This window comes from Eulemur rufifrons, chromosome 28 (genome assembly GCF_041146395.1).
Source record: "Eulemur rufifrons isolate Redbay chromosome 28, OSU_ERuf_1, whole genome shotgun sequence".
Taxonomy (NCBI): Eukaryota; Metazoa; Chordata; class Mammalia; order Primates; family Lemuridae; genus Eulemur; species Eulemur rufifrons.
This window is the reverse complement of record NC_091010.1, coordinates 63,638,428-63,662,329: the sequence shown is the minus strand read 5'-3', so window position 1 is coordinate 63,662,329 and position 23,902 is coordinate 63,638,428. Positions and strand designations below refer to the sequence as shown.

At 47.4% G+C, this 23,902-nt stretch overlaps 1 protein-coding gene across 1 annotated transcript in view; it reads right to left on the bottom strand.

Moving 5' to 3' along the window:
* Window positions 1–10,003: 10,003 nt before the first annotated feature.
* The window catches only part of BTBD16 (BTB domain containing 16), a 40,831-nt gene continuing 26,932 nt past the window's right edge, over window positions 10,004–23,902 (bottom strand). Inside the window, exons 10-15 of the mRNA XM_069460579.1 lie at window positions 17,234–17,325; window positions 15,812–15,894; window positions 14,111–14,188; window positions 12,798–12,896; window positions 11,197–11,385; window positions 10,004–10,072 (exon numbers count right to left, since the gene is read on the bottom strand). Coding sequence (XP_069316680.1) covers window positions 10,004–10,072; window positions 11,197–11,385; window positions 12,798–12,896; window positions 14,111–14,188; window positions 15,812–15,894; window positions 17,234–17,325 — 610 coding nt within the window. The remainder of the gene's footprint in view (window positions 10,073–11,196; window positions 11,386–12,797; window positions 12,897–14,110; window positions 14,189–15,811; window positions 15,895–17,233; window positions 17,326–23,902) is intronic.

The following is a 23,902-nucleotide window of genomic DNA, read 5'->3' as shown; positions in this document are numbered from 1 at the left end:
GCTCAGGCCACAGTAAGACATCCAGTGACTCATGCCTCTTGTTGGGGAAGCCAAGCAATTGGCCGTGCTGTTCAGTGAGGCATAGATTAAAGAGAAGTTAATCACTGGGTTCAAGACTCACCGAGCCCTTTCTAGTGCGCTCAGGGCAGACGTTGGACAACGCCCTGCTCCCAGCTGCAGCCATGGCACCTGGCTTCCTGCTTGTTGTTCTTAACGCTGCATCTGAAGTTTCCCTCTCCTCAAGGGAGTCCGGGAGCAAATCAGGCCCCTTTGGTTGGACAACAAATGGGTCGGGGGAAGGTGTCCTTGGGTGGTCAAGAAACCTTTGACTAAGTCACATCAGCTCTGAGTGGATTGAGCTGACTCTCACATGTGTCAGTCAAGTGGCCTTCGGCACTGGTGGCCAGTGGGAAGTGACCAGAACTAAAGCAGCAGCAAGGGTCCTCCTCACTGCTGGTGGGAAGAAGAATTGTCACAGCCATTTTAGAGAGCAATTGTACAATATTAAATTGAAGTTGCACATGCTCTTGGACCCATTAATTTCATATTAAAATATACTTAAAATATGCATATTTTAGTGATCACATTTATATACTTCAAACATTGTTTTATTCTTCCAATTAACAGTATATTCTTTCCACTAGAATACTTCAACAATAACTTTTTAATGATTGCCTAGCATACAGATATACCCTATTTTTGTCTAATTTCTGCTGTTAGGCATCTAAGATCATGCTGATGTTTTGTATTACAAACAGTGCTGCAAGGAATACCTTTGTAGCAAAATTTTCTAGACTTTTATTTTATTAGTATAAATTCCTAATGTGGATTTGCTTACTCAAAAGGGATATATATTTCAGTTATCTCTTGCGAGGTAATAAACTGCCCCAAAACTTAGAGGCTTAAAACAACAATTATTTCTTATGATTCTGAGGGTTGGCTGGAGAAATCCTTTGCAGGGTTTCTTCTAGAGTCACTCGTGAGGCTGCACATCACTGAGGGGCGGGCTGGGCTGGAAGGTTCCAGATGTCCTTACTCATAAGCCTGGTGATTGATGCCGGATGAGGCCCTTGGTTCTCCCCCACGGGACAGCACACCCTCTAGCAGACAGCCCCGGCTGCTGCACCACATGGTCCCAAGGCTCCACGAGGGCCCCTGAGCTCCAAACTCCTGAACTCACACCATGTTACTTCTGCCACATTGTATGGGCCAAAACAAGGCCCAGGGCCAGCCCAGATTCAAGAGGGTGGTAGAAACAGACCCCGTTTGTTGATGGGTGCAGCAGCAAAGCCATGGGGCGTGCACACAGGGACGCACTTCCCCAGGGCCATCCTGTCACAGTCTACTGCAGTAGTTAACACCCGAAACTCTTTCCTAGTAATATGCTGCCACATCGACCTCAGAAAGACAGAACCCATTTACACTGTCCCCAGCCAGTGTCCCTTGGGAATGTTTGCCTTTAAATAAACTGGTGCAGCCACTTCCAGAAGGGTGTGCACAGTGTGTGACAGCAGAGGAGCTTTCTTCCCCCTGAGTGGCCACGGTCACACCCCTGGGTGGCAACTGGGAGACCAGGGCAAATTAAGGGATCACGCAGGGAGGTTAAGGGATCCTCCCTCCTTTGGGCAGAGCAGGGCTGAGCTCTCCAGTCCACCGCTTCTCACGGTCCCCGCGGCTGGCGCTCTTGCCGTGCCCCTCGCCTCTGCCCGGGTCACCCAAAAGCCTCTGAACTCTGCTCACTCCCACTCTGCCCCCCAACTCCTTTTCTGTACATCCTCCGGGATGACTTTCTCAAAATGCAAGACACCCAGGCTTAAAACTCTTTCAATACTCCTCACTGCTCTCCAGAGAGACACAGAAATCCCTAATGCAGCCTCCAGGGCCCACTGGGTCACACCTGCCCGCGTCTCCGGCCTCTGCTGCTGGCTCCGCTGGCTCTGGCCACTCGGGCCACCTTCCTCTTGTTTTTTAAAGGCATCAGGCTCCCCTGCACATGTTGTCTGGGCTTGACTCTCCTCCTGAGCCCTCAGTTCCCCCTTTTTTTCCCTTAGACTGCTTTATTGAGATAGAATTCATGTATCATACAATTCACCAATTTAAGTGTGCGGGTTAGTGGTTTTTGGAGTATTCACAGAGTTGTGCAGCCATCGTGACTCAATTTTAGGACATTTTCATCACCTCAAACAGAAACCGTGTGCCCTTTAGCTGTTACTCTCCTCTGTCTCCAGCCCTAAGCAGCCACTAGTCTACTTTCTGTCTCTAGATTTCCCTCCTCTGGACATTTCACATGGATGGAATCATATAATATGGTTTTTACGTGCCTGGCTTTGTTCACTCAGCATAACACTTTCAGGGTTCACTGACGTGGCACGCGTCAGTCCTTCCTTCCTTTTTATGGCTGAATAATATTCCACCGTGTGGAGGGACCACGCCGCGTTTATCCATTGATGGACAGCTGGGTTGTTTCCACCTTTTTGCTACTGTGAATCGTGCTGCTGTGAGTATTCGTGTGCAAGTTTCTGTGTGGACGTGAGTTTTCGTTTCTCTTGGGTGTAAGCCCAGAAGGGGAAGTGCTGGGTCACACCTAAGTCTCCATATGATCACTCGAGGAACCGCCGGTGTGCGGAAGTGGCTGCACCATCTCACTTTCCCACCAGCAGCGCATGAGGGTTCTGATTTCTCTCCATCCTCGCCTGAACCGTTCTACTTCCCATTCCTGCTTCAGATCTCCGCTCAAGCATCACGTCCCCTGGGACAGCCCTCCTTGGTCCCGAAACCCCTGCTGGGATCTAGGTCAGATTGCTTTGCTTTATGCTCTCAGAGAACTGGGCTTCCTCTCTGCAGGGCCTTCGGGCAGTCTTTTTTTTTTTTTTTTTTTTTTGAGACAGAGTCTCACTCTGTTGCCCAGGCTAGAGTGAGTGCCGTGGCGTCAGCCTAGCTCACAGCAACCTCAAACTCCTGGGCTCAAGCAATCCTACTGCCTCAGCCTCCCATGTAGCTGGGACTACAGACATGCACCACCATGCCCGGCTAATTTTTTCTATATATATATTTAGCTATCTATATAATTTCTTTCTATTTTTAGTAGAGATGGGGTCTCGCTCTTGCTCAGGCTGGTCTCGAACTCCTGAGCTCAAACGATCCGCCCACCTCGGCCTCCCAGAGTGCTAGGATTACAGGCGTGAGCCACCGCGCCCGGCCCTTCGGGCAGTCTTGATTGCAATTAACCCATTAACACCTGTCTCCCCGACACCGTAGGCTCCACCATGGCAGGAGCAGTGTATTTTCTTCACCTTTGCAACCATAGCCGAAGCCTGGCCCCAGCAGTAGCTCACTGCACATCTGTGCAATGAGTGAAGTCAAGGAAGGAAAGTGCAAAGGTCACATGACTCATTCAAAGTCACAAAGCTCAAAGTCACAAGGAGTCATGAGAGCCTTTTGTCCTTTTTCTGCCCTGCCCATTTGGCAGCCACTAACCATGTGTGGCCACTGAGCACTTGCAATGTGGCTAGTGTGATTGAGAAATGAAGTTTTGAATTTTATTTCATTTTAATTTACTTAAATTGAAATAGCAGTCAGTACAAGTAGAAGCAGCAAAGTAATAATGGTACCCCCAGTACAGAGCAAGTCCTGCTTCCCAGGCATCAGACCTTTCCTTTTCCAGAGCATGGCTTCTCCCCGCCCCGGAGGGGCCTTCACCCACAGTCCAGGCAGAGGCTTAGGGTGGCCACAGGCCACAGGCTGGCTTCAGGCATGGCCCCCCCCCCGGACCCTGGGGGTCTCCAGAGTCCAGAAGTGCCTAGTTCTTGCTCCATGGTGGGCACCGTTGTTATCTTGCTTCTTCTACTTACACTTATGGCTATTTCAATTTAAATAAATTAAAATTAGATAAAATTAAACAGTCAGTTTCCCAGTTGCCCTAGCCATATTTCAGGTGCTCAAAGGCCACACTGGCTAATGGCTACCACATTGGACAGAGCAGACATAGGACACTTCCTCCTTCACAGAGGTTCCTCCCATCTCTGTCTCCTCCAGGAGAACCTCCCATGTTCCAGCTCTCAAGGCCGCAGGGTCTATGGGCCAAAATTCCCACATCCCACACCATCCCCTGTGTGCAAGTGCGCCCCCCCCTGCCCCCATCCCTGAGGAATCCGCTCTTCTCCCCAATAGCTTGGCCAGCCCTAGCACTCCCCCTTCTCACCCTAAGCTTACAAGCGCAAGAACTTCCTCTCCCCTCCCTGGAACCACAAGACACACCAGTCTCCAGGATGCAAAATCCTCTAAAGAGGGGAGAGGAAAAAAGTCTCTCCTACTGTTTCTAATTCACCCTCATTCTGATAAGACTCTAGGAAAATAAGACAGTTCATTCCCCCAGGTGTTCCTCCTCCTGGTTCATGGGCGGTACCGCTCACAGCTGTTCTTCCCCACTCAGAATCAGAGAATGCGATGACTGCAGGGAGCACCTAGGTCAAGGTTTTCATTTTGCATAACAGGGAGCAGGCCCAGGGCTGCACACAGACTTGCCCAAGATCACACAGCACCCATTTTGACCTTCGACAACTGCTACAGGACTCCAAGCTACAGGGAGAAACAAGAATAAATTGTATCAAGCACCTGTTATGTGGTAGGCGCTTTGCACATCACACACCAACTTATTTAATACTTACCACGGGTTTTACTGTCCATTTCTGATCGGGTTCTGAGGCTCAGGGAGGTTAGATGATTTGCCTAAGGCCACGCAGTAAGCAGCAGAGCTAGGACTCAGACCTGAATCAGTTTGACTCTAGAACCCAAAAGAGTTGCTGCGCACAGACGAACTTGGGCCATCTCTTAGAGGACAGGGATTGGGAGGTGATCCAGAGGGTGGGTGACAGGGAAAGCAAACAGAGAGAAGGTTTTGCATGTGACACATAAGAAGTTTTGTTGACCAGTGCTCATGGCCACCCCTTCAGGCATTGGGACTGTGGGTTTGAAAATTTTAGTCTAAGAAGTTCTCACTTGTAGAAGAGCTGGTAAAATCATCTTAAGAATTTTTGTCTGAAGACTTAGGCTTCCCAGTTCAGAGATTTTGTGATGTGCACACTGAGGATGTTTAGACGAACAGAGCCTCACCCAAGATGCACAAAAGTTCACTTTCAACCACTAATCGAGGAGGACACAGTGCTGCAAAATGAGTTTTTAGATTATAAATTTCTGCCACTACAATTCTGGTTCCCATTTTTGAGGCAGACCACGCCCCCTAGTGGACAGGGGTGGACTCTGAATCATTATAGCAAATGGTTCACCCATAGGAGGTGCCCTGTTACTAAGGTTCTGCTTATTTCTTATTCTGGTAAATTTGCTTTTTATATCAGCCGATGTGGTGAAATAGATTCACAGGTTTTGCTGTTTTGTGGCACTGTGTAGGGAAGACAGCTGCGGGTGTGGAACACAGTGGGCAGCCCTGCTGTGGAATTGAGCTTTCAGACTGGAGTTGTTTCTGGGCGTGACCCACAGATGTCTTCCATCAGGACCCCCGGAAGCCTGTTGAAGTGCAGGTTTCTGGGCGTCTCTCCCTGCAAAATCAGCCTCTCGCTGCCGGGGCCCAGGGATCTGCATTTGCACAAGATCCCAGCTGATTCTGATGCACGTTCCGTTCAAGAGCCCTGGGGCCGAAACGGAGCCCACTCTCTGCTGTCTCAGCACCACCTGGGTACCGTTTCCCGCTATCTCTACCCGCAAGGACACTGCCTGTCCTTCCAGGCCCATCTATGTGCCACCTCCCCAGTGAGCCACCCTCACCCCTTCCCAAGGCCCTGCCATAATCAAATGACATATCACCCGTGGCAGCACCCAGCGCAGCGTGGCCTGGTGTGCAGCAGATGCGAGGTGCACATTTCCGTCAAGCGGAGAGTAGGTGTTCCACAAATGCTTGAATTAAGCACCCTAAAACATTTCACCTGTTCTCATGGGGTAAACGGCAATAGACCGGCCTGTGGCCAGGCCAGAGCTGGCCCCTCAGCTCTGCCGCTTGGAGGAGCCTCAGACAAGTAAATGCCGTGTTCTCTCTGGGGCTCGGCTTCCTGTCTGTCTGCTCAGATGTGGAGAAGGTACCCCCCTCATGGGGCTGGGAGAATTCAATGCAAGGTGTGTGCCTCAAGTGCCTAACTGGTCAGAGGCATTTCCCACCAGATCCGTCACTCCAGCTCGCTGGGCCTCAGTTTCCCCCTCTGTACAATGAGGAGGTGGAAATGATGTCAGAGGGTCCCATGTTACCACAAGTCCACTGCCTCCTGCGCCTTCTGGTTGCTGGGCGAGGAGGCGGGGAATGCAGCCCAGTGGTCCTTCAGGCCCTGGCCCCGTGTCTTGGAGGTTGCCTTCCTCCTACATCCCTGGCTTTTGGACCCCTTGAAGCTCCACTGTTCACTGTAGGAATATGTTTTTGGCATTGCTGCTTTGCAAGTTTTCCCCACTCTTGCAAACTCCTGGAGTATGAGTTTGCATATTTCAAATACCTACTAGTTGTTTCCCATAGACAGCGGGCAAGCATTCATGTCTCAGCAATGATTCCAAACAGCCTCTTCTCTCTTGGACATCTGCAGATTTGCGTTTCAGAGTTTGTAGTTCTTGTCATCCTTGTTATCTTGTAGAAATGCGGTAAAATGCCATGAGGCTGCACCGTCTCTTGAGCCAGTAACACCGAGCCCCCAGACGTCCACACAGGGGTGGTCCATGAAGGGGCAGTGCCTGTGGGCCCCACAGCCCTGAGAGGGAGGCAGAGGGCCAGTTCATGCCCTTTTCATAGACAAGGAAACAAGGTTCACAGAAGGCAAGTGACAAGTGACTTTTCTGACATTGTACAACCCTGCAGCTTGAAGGTGAAGCAAATACATCATCCCTTTCCTCCCCAGACACTGTGCTCCTATTGAAAAAACCAACCTGTTAAACTCTTGAGAGAAAAAAATCAGGTTCTAAGGAAGCATGCCCTGTGTGATCCCATTTTGAATGGGAAGAAAACTATTTAACATAAGTGCACCTAAAAATCCTCCCCAGAGGTCGCCTGCCAAACTTCTCAGTGATGGCAGCCCCAGTCCATTTTATTTTCTTCTTTGTCTTTTCTCACTTTTCTTTGACAACCTGTATTATTTTGTAGAAGTGACATTTAGTTTTTTAAGTGAAGCTGTCATACTTATTTGAAAATACATTATAGCTCCCAGTAAAAACATGGATGAATCTCTGAAATGTGACCTTGAACAAAAGCGTGCAGACACAAAAGAGTGTACACTGTATGATTCCGTTTATAAAATATTCAAACTAAATGACCACACTAATTCATGCTGACGGGAGCTGGGGTTGTGTTTACCTTGGTGGGGTAATGCCTGGGAGGGGTCCCCTGGCTGTGCTCTTTTTAATCCGACTGCTGGTTATACGGGTGTGTTCACCTTACAACAGTTCATTGGGCTACATCATAGATTTTTGGGGGATTGATTTTGATATTTTAAAATATTGCATTAAAAAAGCATTTATCTGGATTACTGAATATTTTGGTGCCCCCTGAGGTTTTTTTGCCTGAGCGAGCACCTCACTCAGCTCACCCTATTCACAGCCCTGCAAGAATTGGAGGAATTACTGTGGCTGAGTTACCCAACCATCCACCCCACTGGGCCACACCTGCCAACTCAGGAAAACCCTTTACACTGGGGACAAGCCTGGAAAACATACACAGCCTGGTGTATGATTTCAAACAGGACCAATGTGATACAGAGGACTGGGTCCCAGATGAGGAAAGACTGGAGAGACCAAACGGGAGAGAACACGGCAACTCAGAGACTGGCAGTGAAGGACATCCCCACCACCCCGGGGCTGGACGGGCCCAGGGACAAGGCGGTGGAATCAGAACCAGAAGTGGGGCCCCAGGTGGGCGCTGGAACCATGGCAGGAGGAGGCCAAGCATGCAAGCTGGAGCTCTGGAGGAGATGCAGTCACTGTGGGAAGATGCCTCCCTGCCCAGGGTTGAGAACTACCCAGGCTGCTCCTGTTCTCTCATCTGCCAAGCTCTTCCTATTTCCCTGTGACTGGGTCTGGCCAGAGCAAGCTGGTGAGCAGCCTGGGAAACAGGGCTTGCAGTGGGGAGGACCTGCCAACAGGCTCCCAACCCCCAGTTCCTCTGCTTCTCCCTCCAGTCACATTGCACAGGACATCAGGATTCTTTGCTGGGGTGGGGGTTCCCCCAGCCTGTGTCTGCCTCTAAGGTGATCATTAGCCTAAACTCACCCACCTCATTATCTGCAGGGCACCATCAACTCCCTTTTCCAAAGACACTGGAAACACACTGTGGTGGACACACCCTAAGCTGGCCCCTTGTATAATCCTCTCCCCTTGGGTGTGGGTGGAACATGTGACTTACTTCTGGCCCAGAAAGCAGGGCAAAGGGCATAGGCTGTCACACCCATGATTACATTACCTGGTACAAGATGCTGTCTTAGCAGACTAGAGTGAGAGATTCTCCTGCTGCCTTGAAGAAGCAAACAGCCATGTTTTGAAATGTCTGTAGAGAAAGCTACAGTGGCAGGGAACTGCAGGGGGCCACTAGGACCTGGGCAGCTTTCTTCCAAGTGCCAGTAGCGGTCAGGCCCTCAGTCATACAGCTGCAAGAAAATGAGTTTGCCAACAACCCAAATGAACTTGGACATTGACTCTCCCTGGTCATGTCTTCAGATGAGAACACAGCCTGGCTGCCACTAAATTTCAGTCTTATGAGACACTGAGCATAGGACCTAGTGAAGCTGGGCCTAGATTCCTCAACCGTGCAAACTGTGAAATATTAAATATGTGTTAAGTCACTAAATTTGCGTTACTTTCTTACACTGCAATAGAAAACTAATACACAAAGTGGGAAGAAAGGCTCTCTACCTCACTTTTTCCAACTCACAGAGTTCCATTTAAAAAAGTGATATGGATGGCTGGGCGCGGTGGCTCATGCCTGTAATGCTAGCACTCTGGGAGGCCAAGGCGGGAGGATCGTTTGAGCTCAGGAGTTCGAGACCAGCCTGAGCAAGAGCGAGACTTCGTCTCTACTAAATTAGAAAGAAATAATATGGACAACTAAAAATATATATACAGAAAAAATTAGCTGGGCATAGTGGCGCATGCCTGTAGTCCCAGCTACTCGGGAGGCTGAGGCAGGAGGATCGCTTAAGCCCAGGAGTTTGAGGTTGCTGTGAGCTAGGCTGACGCCATGGCACTCTAGCTCAGGCAAGAGAGTGAGACTGTCTCAAAAAAAAAAAAAAAAAAAAGGTGGTATGGACCAGGCATGGTGACTCACACCAGTAATCCCAGCACTTTGGAAGGCTGAGGTGGGAGGATTGCTTGAGGTTAGGAGTTCAAGACCAGCCTATGGAACATAGCAAGACCTCATTTCTACAAAAAATAGAAAAATTAGCTGGGTGTGGTGGCACCTGTAGTCCCAGCTACTGAGGAGGCTCGCTTGAGCCCAGGAGTTTGAGGTTGCAGTGAGCTATGATGATGCCACTGCACTCTAGCCCTGGCAACAGAGTGAGACCCTGTCTCAAAAAGTACAATAAAATAAAAATGTGGAATGATAAATAAGTCACTCTGAACCTTATAATTGCTTCCTTCCCTTCCAACCTCTTGTTCTGTCTGAGCCCTAACTTCCAGGGACCATGGGCAGGTATGTTGCTCTGAGTAGCAGGCAGAGCTGCATCCTAAGAGAAGTCCTTGGTGCTCCCAGTGGGAGTGTGTTGTCACTGCTGGTGCTCCCACCAACACCTGGAGAGGGCAGAAGGTTAGGGCTGGACACAGGGTGCTATAGGGTCGGTGATGGCAAATGGACTCGGCTCTGGTACTTTCTACCCTCAAATGATACAAATGTAGGCAAAAGTTCGAATAAGACCATCACTACCTAGGAAGCTCAGCTGAATACTTGAGTGTTCCCTTTCATGTTATTTTATTTTCTTTTATGCAGACCGGTGGGGAGAAATCCCATAGATTCTTCTGGAAACTGTCAAGATCCTGGGAAGATGAAAGCAAAACTTGCATATATTGGGGTGCCCACAGTTTGGATTTTCAAGGTCTAAAATATGAAACAAAACAAAGCAAATGGGACTTTCAGGATAAGAATTATCCTCTAGAGGGGGAAGAGGAAGGCCTGACAATTGCAGGAGCTGGTGGTTTTCAGCTCTGGCTGCATGTCAGAATCACCTTCAGACAGTATTTAAAATAAACTTAAAAAAATAGGTATAACTACAGTACAATACAGTGCACAAATCTTAAGGGTCCAGCTTGCTGAATTTTCACAAAGTAAGAGTTCCTGTGTCACCACCATCACCCTGCTCAAGATAAAAGATACTTCCAACCTGGCAGAAATCTCCGTCATGTTCCCTCTGGGTTCATATCCCAGCCCCTCCACAAAGGAAATTGCTGTTCTGATTTCTGACATCATAGAAAATAACCTGAGAAGCTTTTTAAAAGACTGATGCTCAGGCCCGACCCACGGAGTATCTGGTCTGGTGATCTGGGGGTGCTCTGGCCTGGGGAGCCGTAAGGCCCCCGTGGTTCCGACGCGTGGTCAGGACTGGGGACTACTCGCTGGCTTATGGCAAAGTCCCATTCCCTGCGGGACAGCAAGGGACACCCTCAGACCTCCTTGAATTCACAGCCTAAAGAGTTCCCCCTAGGCTTTCTGGAAACTTCTAGGTTGTGGCTGTCAAAGCCAGGCCAGGCGCTGAATCACCTGGATGCTGGCACTGCACACTGAGGTGGGTGGGCCCAGTGCTCCCGTGGGCCAGGGCGAGGCAAGCAGGCGCGGGCTGCGGGTTTCAGGGGAAGGGACAGGCTGTGCACAGGCACCGGTGCAGGTGATGCAAGCACACCCCACTGAGGCCCCACCCCCCGCCCCGTGTCTCCAACCCTCCAAATACCCCTGGAACTTGCAAAACGCATCTGGTGTGAGCCAAGTCAGGCAGTCAGATGTGGGTTATAGTTATCAGTGTCCCTGCTTTTCATTCCAGGACGTTTCTCTTTAGCGTTATTTGAAGCTGTGATAATCCTTGAGAAGCTAAGAGAGCTACCCTGGTAAACTCCAGTGTCGACCACTGGAGATTAGAAGCCAGTGATCCCCAAAAGGCGATGGGTGGGAGAAAGAGCAAAAAAGGAAATAAACGAAAAGAGAAAAGAGAAGCAAAGACCAACACTTGCGTTGCTCTTGCGGGACGACTTGGTGAGCCCAAACTTGTGTACCATCTGGTTTGTCCCGAACTCCTGCCACTTGCCGTCGACCAGGGTCTGGGCTCTGATCTCGTACCTCACCAAGCGCTCTGCTTTCAGGCTGATGGGGCCGTCCTTGTAGCCCAGGTCGGGCAATTCCAGGTCTGTGTGCCTTAGTCTCTGCAGAGAGAGTGACCATCTCAGGGGAAACTGTGACCGAGGTGGCCCTGGGTTAGCAAAATCCAGTTCCTGGCACATAGACCCTCCTGTATAATGTTTGCAGGAAGCAAGAGGCAGTTTCTGAAATGGCTCCGTTTCCCGAGAGCCACTGCTGCTGAGTCAGCTGATATTTGAGCTCTCACCATACATAAGCCACTGGCCGAGGGCCTGGGCTGCGGCCAACCCCGAAAAACACCATTAAGTCAAGCTTCGTTATCACTTTGCCAGAATTAAAAACATAGCACTCATATGGGCATTTTGACTGGGGATGTTACCTAATTCATCTCTTCCACCCAGAAAAATCCACTGTGTAGGGAGATGCCTGACTCACTGGAGACCGAGAGCTGAGGCCCAAGGAGGAGAAATGACTTGCTCAAGGGCACAAGGTAGTGGTGAAGGTGAGACCCAAACCCAGGCGTCTTCATTCATGCATTCATCCACGGATCCATTCATTCAGTCAGCCTCTCATTACAGCTCCCCTATGTTCCAGGGACTGTGATTGGCAGGAGCAATAAAAACATTAATAAGATACAGTTTCTCAAATGCTTGCAGTTTGGAGAAAAGACGCTTATAAGCAAATCCTAAGGGGAGCATAGCAGTCCTTCATCATAGTTGTCATCGTCGTGGTCATCATGATCATCATCATCATCGCTAATGGATACGGTGCTTTATGGTCAGGTCCTTTTCCAAGCTCTTTGCACAAATTAACACATTTAATATGCGCAACAACCCGGGAGGTATGTCCTATTGCCTGCTCCTTCCTAAAGGGGAGGAAACTGGACAGAGGGAGGTTCATGGGACATGCCAAGGTCATACGGCTCGCCAGGCCATTTGACTGCGGACTCTCTGCTCCTAAACGTGCTATTCTCTTACCTCTCGTAAAAGTCCAGCAAGAGCACTGGTGGGAAGTCGGGCACCCTCCTGACCCCTCTGGGGTCATGCCCATGGCTCTGCTTTGCCACACTAAACAAGATCAGCCCCTCTCCCACCCAAGGACACTACCTGTTACCGTCATGGAAGAATGGCCGTCTGTGTACAGCATCACCCATGATGTTTGAAATGAAGATGAGCTGAGCCCCATGTGTGGAGACAGACGCCTTGAATTTAACCCTGGCTTTCCCAGTAGAGGCTACGTGAAGATGAAGATACTCAGTTTTGAAATCCTCTTCTGCTAAGTGGGCTAACGGTACCCACCTTCTAAGGATGTTACAAAAATCAAATGACATCACGTGTCTAGGCATGATTAGCACTTGCAATATGGTTCCTATTAATCGTTAATTAATGATTAATCAATTATGAATGCAATATGAATTGATTCTGAATCTAAAAGACTGTTTCAGAGACATATCTTTCACGTAGTCTGTCCTTCTTACCTGCATGTAAAAACTGTAAGAGGTAGTATCATGTCTGACTCCCTTTATCTCAAAGAAGAATCCATACATAGCAATCGTTTGTGAATGAGTTGTGTGCTCCTAAATTGGGAAAGAGAAACAACAAAATGAAGGGAGAAAAAATCTTTAGTATTCAAGGTCAAGAGGACATAGCGAAATAAATTATAGCAACAACAACAAAAGTCACTCATTTGGAGGCTGATTTAACAATGAAACTAAAGCAGCAATGTTGGCCTAGGAGGCACAGGAAAAGCCAAACTCTGGTGACTCCACAGATCCTTAGCAGTGAGAACTGCTGCTCACAGTTAGTATAGTCGGCAGAAGTTCCTAGTAGAGTTGGTAGTAGTTACTGAGCAGTAACAATATTATTTACTCTGCATGTTCCTTAGTGAGAAAAAGAATGGGTTAAGTATGTTCTTAGATGACTTGTGGTCTGTAGACCTTTGAAACAAAGCATTTTGTTCCAATCTAATGGGGCTTAAGAGACACTTTATACTCAAAGTACTTGCAGAAGTCCTGGCCCCTGCGGTCTATATCTGCCTGCTTGGACACGTCTCTGCAACCAAGGAGCTGGGCCAGCCCACCCAGGCCTGACCCAGAGGGATTCTCTGATGATAGATTCAGGCCCTGAGTCCCTGAAACATGAACTTTTTTGAGATTGCTACTGGAGTGCCTTTAGAGAATCAAAAGGGAGCAGTGATTTCTTGGAGACTTGTGCCTATCATAGGGAACCCAAGATAGAGCACAGCCACCAACCCCAGACATCCCTCTGATGACTGGGCACCAAGGTGTCTTGCAATCAAGCTCCTTGACCCACCACAGTTTGATTCTGGGACACATTAAAATATTAATAGCTGCCCAGAATGGTTCACCCCTGCAACCTTAAACATGGACTTGGCAGGGAGTCTCTTGTTGAGCCAGTTGGTGGCTGTTAATGTTTGTGGGGAATGGGATGACCACCCACCCCAGGTTGCACAGGCCTTCCCTGGTTTTAGAGCCAATAGTCCCACATCCCAGGGAAAGTCCTCCATGCTGGGAAAACCAGGACAGTTGGTCACCTTAGTGGGGAAATTTGGGACACACATCAGATTACTGAATAGCCGGTCCCAGGCCCCTTCTTGTGGATTCTGTTTGCTGGGAGCTGGTGAGCATGTGGGAGAGACTCCCACGACGCCCTCTTCTCCCCTGACCTTCCCACCAGAGGTCAGAAAGTGAACATGGCCCGCTCTACAGAGGTCGTTAACCAAGCACAAAAGGGATGGTTCTTCCCATTGTTCAGGTCCAGTGTTTGGTACCTGGCTGAAGAGCAGCCCGAATCTCACAGCATGGGTGTTAAGATCTTTCAGGTGGACCATGTCACCCCCATTCTCCAACTGCAAGGAAAACACACACAGGTCACCGGCAGCCTGATCCGCTGGACACGAGGGCCTCTCATCGTCTCTACGGCCGTTCCTTGATCCCCACACCTCCCACAGTGCTTGAAAGAGAATTCTGCCTCTAGACTCTAGGTGCAGCCATTCAGGCAGTCCATAGGTGTTCACTGACAGCCTGCTCTGTGCCAGCTACTGTGCTCAGAGCTTTCAGAGGATGCCAAGAGGAGGAAAAGAAAAGTACCCAAGCAGTCTTACCTGGGAAAGAAAATGTGTACATAGTGGCCCCATCACGAGGCAGAGATGACCACGGTCACAAAGTCAAGAGCCAGTAAGGTCCCCGCATGGCAGGCCCCAAGGTGAGGGCGGGGGAGGGGAGGGAGCAGATTTTGGGAGGATGGCAGCAGGGGGAAAAGGAAGGAGGTGGACAGGGTCAGAGGGCGGAGAGGGAGGTGGGGGGGCTTCCTGAGATGTCAGCACAGACACTGTCCCCTCTCTCTGTCACCCCTCCGCCACTCTGTTAGAGCAGAGTTCTGAGTGATGACCCAGAGCAGCGGCTTCCGTGGAGTCATTTTCTACTGGGTGGGGAGCGCTGAGCCTGTGGTTTGCGCATTACAATAGGTATTTGTTGAGCTGGACTGAATTTTACCCAGTGACTCATACATCTTCAGAACTCACACACTGCCCCACTTCATCGCCAAAAATGCAAGATTGGAAACACAGAAGAAGTACAACAGTTTGCACAGACAATTCACAAAGGGGGAAATAGTGCATGGAAAAATATTCGTATTTAATGAGAATAAAGGAAATGCATATTAAAAATGAGATGTGATCGTTCCCTTCTCAATTAACAAAAGTGATTTGAAATTAAAATGCTCTCCATTGCTGAGGATGTGCGAAGTGAGGCATGCTCATTTATTACTGGGGGAAGAGCAATTTGGTCCCATATGTATCAAGAACAAAAATGCTCATTCGTTTTTGTGCCAGCATTTCTACTCTTGAGAATATCCTATTAAAAAATAATTCAAAGTATAATAAAATAAACCATTAGGTACAAATATGTTCACCAGACTGTTATTTATAATATTAATAGCAAACAATTAGAAATACTATACATTTTCTACAGTAAAAGAATGACAAACTAGCATTCTCTTGGTGGAAGAGTTTAAAGCCATTAAAAATGGTGTTAGGAAGTACATTTAATTGAGTGCATTATACATATAATATATGTAAAGACTGGAAGGCAGTAAATATGAGATATTAACAGTGGTTGCATTTGGGTGAAGGGTCTGAGGGTATTTCTTTTCTTTCTTTCAATTTCTCTGCATTTTGAAAATTTTCAATAGTAAGCACATGTTACATTTGGGTCTGTCGGGGTCTTGGTTTGGGGGCTCTTGTGACCACTGCCATTGTACCCCATCGAACCCTCCAGATCAACGTGGCAGATGTTCGAAGCACTCCGATTCCAAGGCTGGATCTCCTCTCTCCTTCCCCAGGAGGAGGATCCAGATATGTCCTGACCTCAAAGGCCCAGAGGCTTCAAATGTGAAACACATCTCCAGAAAAGGCAGAGTCAGAGAGGCAATAAATTTTGATAATTGTTTCCTTGCTGAGCTGGTGACTTACTGCATGGTAATGGTTAGCTGCAACCCGGACCAGCCATGACTCTGGGAAAAGGTTAATGTTCCTTAACTGCTCCAGATCCTTGCCTGGGAAGAAACACAGAGGGAACATTTTTACATTTATTTATTCATAACGGAACTTCTAAAGTCTCATTTACAGAAAGAAAAAAGAAGTCAAATGCTGAGGGAAGGAAAAAAGGCGGGTGGTCTCATTTAAGGTTTGGTTGATAAAATGGGAATAAAACATCTCAGATTCGCTGTGCTTGGGTTCAGCGTCAATAACTTTTGTCCTCCAAATTCACTCCTTTTTAAAAACTTATACAAATCAACTTCCAACGGAATGAATGAATTCACTCCAAATTGGGTGGCCATTTCAACTTTAGTAGGAAATTTTCTGTACTACATATTAATGTTTTAATATAAGTTTAGTTTATATTATTTTGAGTGAAATATATTCCCCACAATCCTGCAAGAAGATATCACTGCCCAGTGAACTCTGGAGGGGACCTTGGGAACTACTGCTGAAAGAGAAGCCATCAGTGGCCCTCAAAGTTCAGCTTAGACCAATCAACCATACTCTTCAAAGATATTTTGGTTCTTACAATATTACCAAAAAAAATCACAAAGAAAAAAGGAAGAAGATATTTAGGCTGCACATTGGTCCAATTAAAAGTTGCTTCTGTTTTTATTTTTCTGCTCATACTTTTTTCTAGGTCACCTTCCCAGGGCCCTGGGCATCTGTAAGTTATGCACAAGTAACTTCCTCCCCCAGCCATGTGTTCCCAGCCCCCTGGCGGAAATCCTGCCTGGAAAGGGAGGTTTGAGATCAGATATTCAGTGCTTTTGGACTGTCTAGAAGCAACGTGGACAAAACTACCTGAGTTCTAGAGCTACTTTATATCTGGATAGCTGGAATGGCTTTGAGAAAGCTCTCCGAGGTCCCTCCAGATGCGAAGATCACACTGGGTGGCCTGCTGGACTGCCCAGTATCACCCACCTCTTTCCAAGTGACAGTTGCCCGCCCCTGTGCCCAGAGCACGAGGGGCACAAGCCTGGATCTGGGGCACAGACCTAGAGTTTTCTCCCAAACTGCCAAGCAAGAGGCCTAGGAGAGAATCCCAGGCTGAGAGGCAGGGCACACATCAGATGCCAATAAAACTGCCCTTGGCAGCGTGTGCTGCTGCACAATACACAAGCCCCTTCTCATCGTCGTGTTTCATAGAATCTCTGATTTCCTTCATTCTATGGACAAGGAAACGAAGACCCATTACGACTTCCCCAAAGTCACACAGCTTGGAAGCTGACAATACCAGATCTCAGCTGATTCCTTTAGAAACATCTGGTGGGGCTGTCCCCACGGTGGCTGAGGGGTGGGGCGAACCCCAACGGCTTTGCGGGGGAGGCGCTCACAGGGGCTGGGACCTACCTCTGGTGATGCTGTGCAGATGCAAGCAACGGAAGAGCGGCATCAATCTCTGTCCTACATCCCGGTCCAGAAAGCAACATTCCTTGGAAAAGCTTAGCAGGGGCACAAAGAAAAATAAAAGGCCTTGAGAAAACTCCTCTGTGGAATTAGCCTGGGCTAGTGACAGCCATGCCGTACGGAGCCGGGTTCTCTCTGAGGGTGGGTGTGTGAAAGCAGAGGCGGCGGCGATGCCCTTTGTGAAGTCTAACCCCAGACGCTGTGCTGGGGACAAGTGGTTTTATGCCCTCGGCATCTACCCCTGAGCTGTGCACACAGTAGGTGCCCAACAGATGTGTACAAAGTGAGATGGTAACGCACGTTACTTTACAGAGGACTTCAATGTACATTTTCTCACTTGCGTCCCACGGACTCCCTGTGGGGCAGAGAGAGCAAGTGTGGTCGGCTTCACAGATTACAGTCGGGAAACCGAGGCTCAGCCAAGGCGCGAACCCTTCCAGTAAGTGCCCGTACTCGACACTTCAAACGTGCTTTCTGCTGGAATTGAATAGAAGAAAAGAGCAGATGCGGGGGTAACTAGTTTTAACAGCTGGTTTCACCATCATTTCTGCTGCAGTCAGTTAATGCTAAACTCCGGTTAATTTCCCCCAGGGCTGGCGGGCCGGGCTGGCTCGGGAAGATGAGGTTTTCCTTGAGGAGACACGTGTGCACAGACAGGCACCCCCGCCCTTGTTTAGAAATAATTTTCACAAATGAGGACAATGGGGATGATTTTTCCAAGTCTGTTTGAAAATGCAGAGTCACTCCAGCCAAGGGTGCTTTTAGATTATTTTTCCGTGAATCAAGAGTGATGTCCAAGTCACGCCCTGTCCCAGCTGGATGGGCACACCATTGGCCCTGTGTCCCGCCTCTGTCGGAGATGCCCGCCAGCCTTCCCAGAACCACTTGCTTTCATAAGATCTGGGAATTCCTAGGGCTGCCGGACCCCTCTCTATGGCAGTGGTCCCCAGGTCTAGGGGCACTGGGGAGCTGGGGGACGGGAGATGGGTACAAAGGCAAATGAGTCTGACTCAATGCAAGGATTACTTATGGGCACCTACCACGTGTCTGTCGCTGGAGCTGGACAGAGCAGGCATTCATAAAGCCAGGTCGATACTCCAGGAGTGCAGGGCTATTGATCCGGAACCGGCCCTCCATTACCCAGGGCAAGTGGAGCCGGGGCTAGTGGGTGCTGTGCGGGGCCCTAGGGACATGATGTCTTAGTGGGACAAGCAGCTGCCGCTTGCTTCCTTTTCTTGGGCTGGTCTGGATGCCCCTCCTTCTCTGCCTCTCTCTCACCATTTAACGGAGGAACAGCTGAGGTGGCATCACGGCTGGGCAGCAGGTGTCGATGGCAGAGAAGGGGCCGAGCTGACGCTGTCCTGTCCTCCCCAGCCTAGCCCGGTGCCCTGGGAATGAGCCCGTACCTGTGGCAAGGGCTCCCATGGCCTGGCGCTGCCCCTGAGCAGTGAGCACCTGCTGGCGCTGCCCCTCACATACACTCAGATTCCACCAAAGGGAAAGGCCAGGCCTAGAGGAAAGCAGTGCCCTCCGCCCAGAAGCCACGAGGCACCGCTTCTGTCTGCTTGGAGTGCCAACGCTCCTGGGTAGTGAGAGGAACCAAGGCCTGAGTCTCCCTCTGAGAGGCACTCAGGCCCAAAGGCCAGTCACCTGGACCTCTCTGGACAACCCTCCTCTCCCAGAGGACTTGGAAACGACTTCGTTGAGACAGGTGGTTGGAAGTGGCAATGATGTCCACTACTGGGGCTCACTCAGAGAGGCCAAGGGTCAGCTCATTGCCCAACCATGCTGGGCCTGGGGGCAGACGGACCAGGGTCCAGTGTCAGCCCAGCCAGCCATCGGTCAGGTGGCCGGGCCTCTCTGAGCTTCACTCTCCTTCTCTACCAAATGGGAGCAGTAGCTACAGGTGCATCCTAAGGGACATGGGAAGGGCAGAGGGGGCAGTGCTTGGAGGCATGTGGCACAGCTGCTGGGCCCACAAGTCCTCAACACCTCGTGAGAACCACCATTGACCTCCCGTCCCAGGAAAAGTGACTGGGACTCAAGTGGGTCAAGTACAGGGAATTGTTCTTGGTGGCATTCATTGTCACTGCCACCCCTAAATCACCCAAGCCACGGGCCACCTCAAAGAAAGGAAATGGTGTCCTCGGCTTCTGATTTTCTAAAATCTCAAAGGATCTGAGGGGTGGAGTCCGTTCCCTGGATCCAATTGTATAACCTGCTCCTAGAGCCTAGCGGGTCCATTGTCACGGCGCCAGCATTCTACACACCTCCCAGGCCCACACCTTTTCCATCTCACTTTTCAACACATGGCACTGGAATAAATGAGTATCTATATGTAAAATATGAACCTTAACTCTTAACTCACACATGCACAAAACTTAACTCAAAATTAATCATAAATGCCAATGTGAGAGCTAAAGCTGTAAATCTCCCAGAAGAAAACAAAGAAGAAAAATCTTAGTAATCTTGGCTTTGGCAAGATTATCAAATAGCACACAAAAGGCATGAACTAAAAAGAAAATAATCAATAAGCTGAACTTTATCAAAGTTTAAAACTTCCAATATTCAAAAGATGCTTATGAAAATGAAAATATTATGAAATATATATCTGATAAAGAACTTATGTCCAGAATATATAAAGAATACTTACAATTCAACAATAAAACAACCCAATTTTCAAAAATGAGCCCAAGGTTTGAACAGACTTTTCACCAGAGAAGATAAATGAATAACAAATGAGCCTATGAAAAGATGTCTAACATCAGTAGTCACTGGGGAAATGCAAGTTAAAAATTGCAAGATATCATTAAGTGTACATTAAATTGGCAAAAATTAAAGACTGATCATACCAAATGTTAGCAAATATGTGAAGCAAATGAAACCCTCCTGTGTACTTCTGGTGGGGACGTAAAATGGTACAGCCACTCTGGAAAACAGTTTGGCGATTTCTTAAAAAGTTAAATGCATACTTACCCTATTACCCAGCCATTCCATTCCTAGGCATTTAGTTACCTAAAAGAAATGGAAGCATGTCTCTGCCCTTCTGACAAACTTAGACATGAATGTTTATAGTAGCTTTATTTATAATAGCACCAAACTGAAACCAACCCAGATGTCTATCAAAAGCTGAACAGGAAAACAAATTTTGGTAATCCATAAATAGAATATTGCTCAACAATAAACCAAAGACCTATTGGGACATGCAAGAACATGGATGAATCTCAAAATGATTATGCTGAATGAGAGAATCTGGACAAAAGAAGTATATCTACTCCATGCTTTCATTCATACACATTCTACAAATACAGTCACGTGCCACATGACGTTTCGGTCAACAAGGGTCCACATATGTTATGGTGGTCCCATAAGATTATAATGGAGCTGAAAAATTCCTATCACCTAGTGATGTCATAACACAATGCATTAGTTATGTGTGTATCCTGGTGTAAACACACCTACTGCACGGCCAGTTGTATAAAAGTACAGCATATACAATTCCATACAGTACATAATACTCAATTATGATAACAAACAACTGTTACTAGCTTATGTACTTACTGTACTTCTTATCGTTATTTTAGAAGGCACTCCTTCTACTTCTTAAAAAAAAGGTAACTGTAAAAAGCCTCACACAGGTCCTTCAGAATGGATTCCAGAAAAAAACATTGTCCTAGCAGATGATGCTTCCATGCATGTTATTGCCCCTGAAGACCTTGCAGTGGGACAAGATGTGAAGGTGGAAGACAGTGATGGTGATGATCCTGACCCCTGTGTAGGCCTAGGCCAATGTGTCTTAATTTTTAACAAAAAAATATAAAAACTAAAAAAAGTTAAAAAATGTTTAAAATAGAAGAAAGCTTATAGAATAAATACATAAAAGTATTTTTGTATAGCTGTACAATGTATTTATGTTTTAGGGCAAGTTTTATTACAGAAGAGTCAAAAAGAATCACTCATAATTAAAAACTCTAGGAATATAGAGAATTTCCCAAATTTGATAAAGAGTATCGACACAAAGCCCACAGCCAACGTCATACACACTTTGGGGAATTATGGAAAGCCTTTCCCTTGGGAATGGACTCCAGAAAAAGATGTTCATTATCAGCACGTCTACTCAGCGTGATAGTAGATTCTACCTACTCACTATTCATGATACTGGAAGTTCACTTGCCTTAGTTAAATAAGGCAAGAAAGATAAATGAAAGACGTTAAGATTTGGAAAGGAAGAGATAAATCTATTATTATTCTTAAAATGGCATGATTATACATTAAAACCATCGAAAAGAATCAATTGACTATTAGATGTAATAAGGAAATCTATTAATATATGGATCCAAAGTCAATATATAAAAACTGTTGTCCTTCTATATGCCTGTAACAAACAATTAAAATATAAAAATTTCAAAATGATACCATTTACAATAGAGACAACAAATATTACACATGGTTAATAAATAAGGAGATGCTCAAACCCATCAGTAGGGAGAAGTAAATTAAAAGAAAATAGGCCGGGCGCGGTGGCTCACGCCTGTAATCCTAGCACTCTGGGAGGCCGAGGTGGGCGGATCCTTTGAGCTCAGGAGTTCGAGACCAGCCTGAGCAAGAGCGAGACCCCATCTCTACTAAAAATAGAAAGAAATTATATGGACAACTAAAAATATATATAGAAAAAATTAGCCGGGCATGGTGGTGCATGCCTGTAGTCCCAGCTACTCGGGAGGCTGAGACAGGAGGATCCCTTGAGCTCAGGAGTTTGAGGTTGCTGTGAGCTAGGCTGACGCCACGGCACTCACTCTAGCCTGGGCAACAGAGAGAGACTCTGTCTCAAAAAAAAAAAAAAAAAAAAAAAGAAAATAGGCAAACTAGCCCCACTATCCATCCATCGGAAAAGTGAAACATTGAAAATACCAAGGTTGGCAAGGATATGGAAAAATCAGAATTCTAATATAGTGCTGATTAGGGAATAAATTCCCACAACCACTCTGCAAAACTGTTTGGCAGTATTTACTAACGTTGAACTTCTTCATGCCCTATGACACCGTAATTCTACTCCCAGGTTATACCCAATAGAAGCACTTAATTACATGTACCAAAAGACGTGTACACGGTTGTATATGCAGCCAGCACTATTCCTAGTAGCCTAAAATGTCCATCAACATCAGAATAGATAGATGAATTGTGGTGTAATCATATAATAAAATATTTGAGAATGAGCAAGCTATTGCTACATGCATCCACATAAACAGATTTTACAGATATGCTGTCGAGTGAAAGAAGCCAGACATTAAAAAACATATCCTGTAGGATTCTATTGACATAAAGTTCAAAAGCAGGACAGACGCATGGATGGCAAAGCAAGTCAGGGTATTGTTTACCTTCGGGTGAGGGCGGTAGTGACTGAGTGGAGCCTCTTTAGGGGGCCGGTCACGTTCCAGACCTTGGTCTGGGTTCTGGTTACACCGGTGTGTTCACTTTTGGGAAATTCATTGAGCTGTTCATTTAAGGTTTTGTGCACTTTTCTGTATGTATTTTATACTTTGATTAAAAAGGTACTTTTAAAAAGTTAAAAATTAGCCTGCTAATGGACCTTTTCTTATTATGAGTTTTTACAGCTTTCCTGAACTTCTCAGACCACTAAGTGGAACGAAATGATGACTTTTCCTCCAGGGGTGAAGGCAACAGCTTTGCTTACTTTTTTTGTTTTTCCTGCAAGGAGATGTTAAATTTAATTCTGGACATCTTATTTGTTTTTCTAAAATAACCAATGCCAGGAAAACAGGCTGTGAGGTGCAGAGGGGTGTGTGTTTGTGTGTGTGCACGTGTACTAATGTGTGTGTGTAATTGTATATGTATTTGTGCGCACATGTGTGTGCTTATGTGTTCCCTTCCTATATTGATGTTCTCAGACAGCAACAAAAATAGGCTCAAAGTTGTTCCAAAACATCTGGCTAGGTAGAGAACCTGCCCCGTCAACGTTCCATTAGTGTCTCGGGCGCACAGTGTGTGTTCGATAAATATTTGTTGAATGAATGAAAGATTGAAAAAAATCAATAAACAAAGGAAAATGGGAGAGGTTTGGACATATGTGTTTATTTGCAGGTAGAGTTGCAGCTGGAGGAGTCAACTATTCAGCTACATTCCCTCCTGGCCTGTCTTCCAGACACTGCCGAGACAGACGGGGCAAGGGGCCGCTGACTCCTGGGTGCTGGGCTGGCCAGGGCCACGCCCTCAGCGGAAGCTCAGCCTCCCTCCTCAGCCCCTGCTGCCACGTTATGAAGGTACAGTCCCGTCTTGGAGGTCCGCATAGTGTGGTGGCCTCCACATGTCCCTCTCCCTGGAAGGTACCTTATAGATCACTCTATCTAAATAATTAAATAATTAGTAATAATTATTTCATCAGTATTTGTAACTTTAATAATTGGGCCAAATAGTCAACTTCCTCTGTTCTCATTCCTGAGGCTGTTTACTGTCTCCCTGGGGGCTAGCTCATCACTCCTACCTTTAAATGCTTCTGGCACTTTCCAGGCAGCGACCTCTGAAACTCCCTTGATTAGCTGTTCCCCTTGCCCACTGAACGCTGTAGCTCACCTCCCTGGACCCGATGCTGGC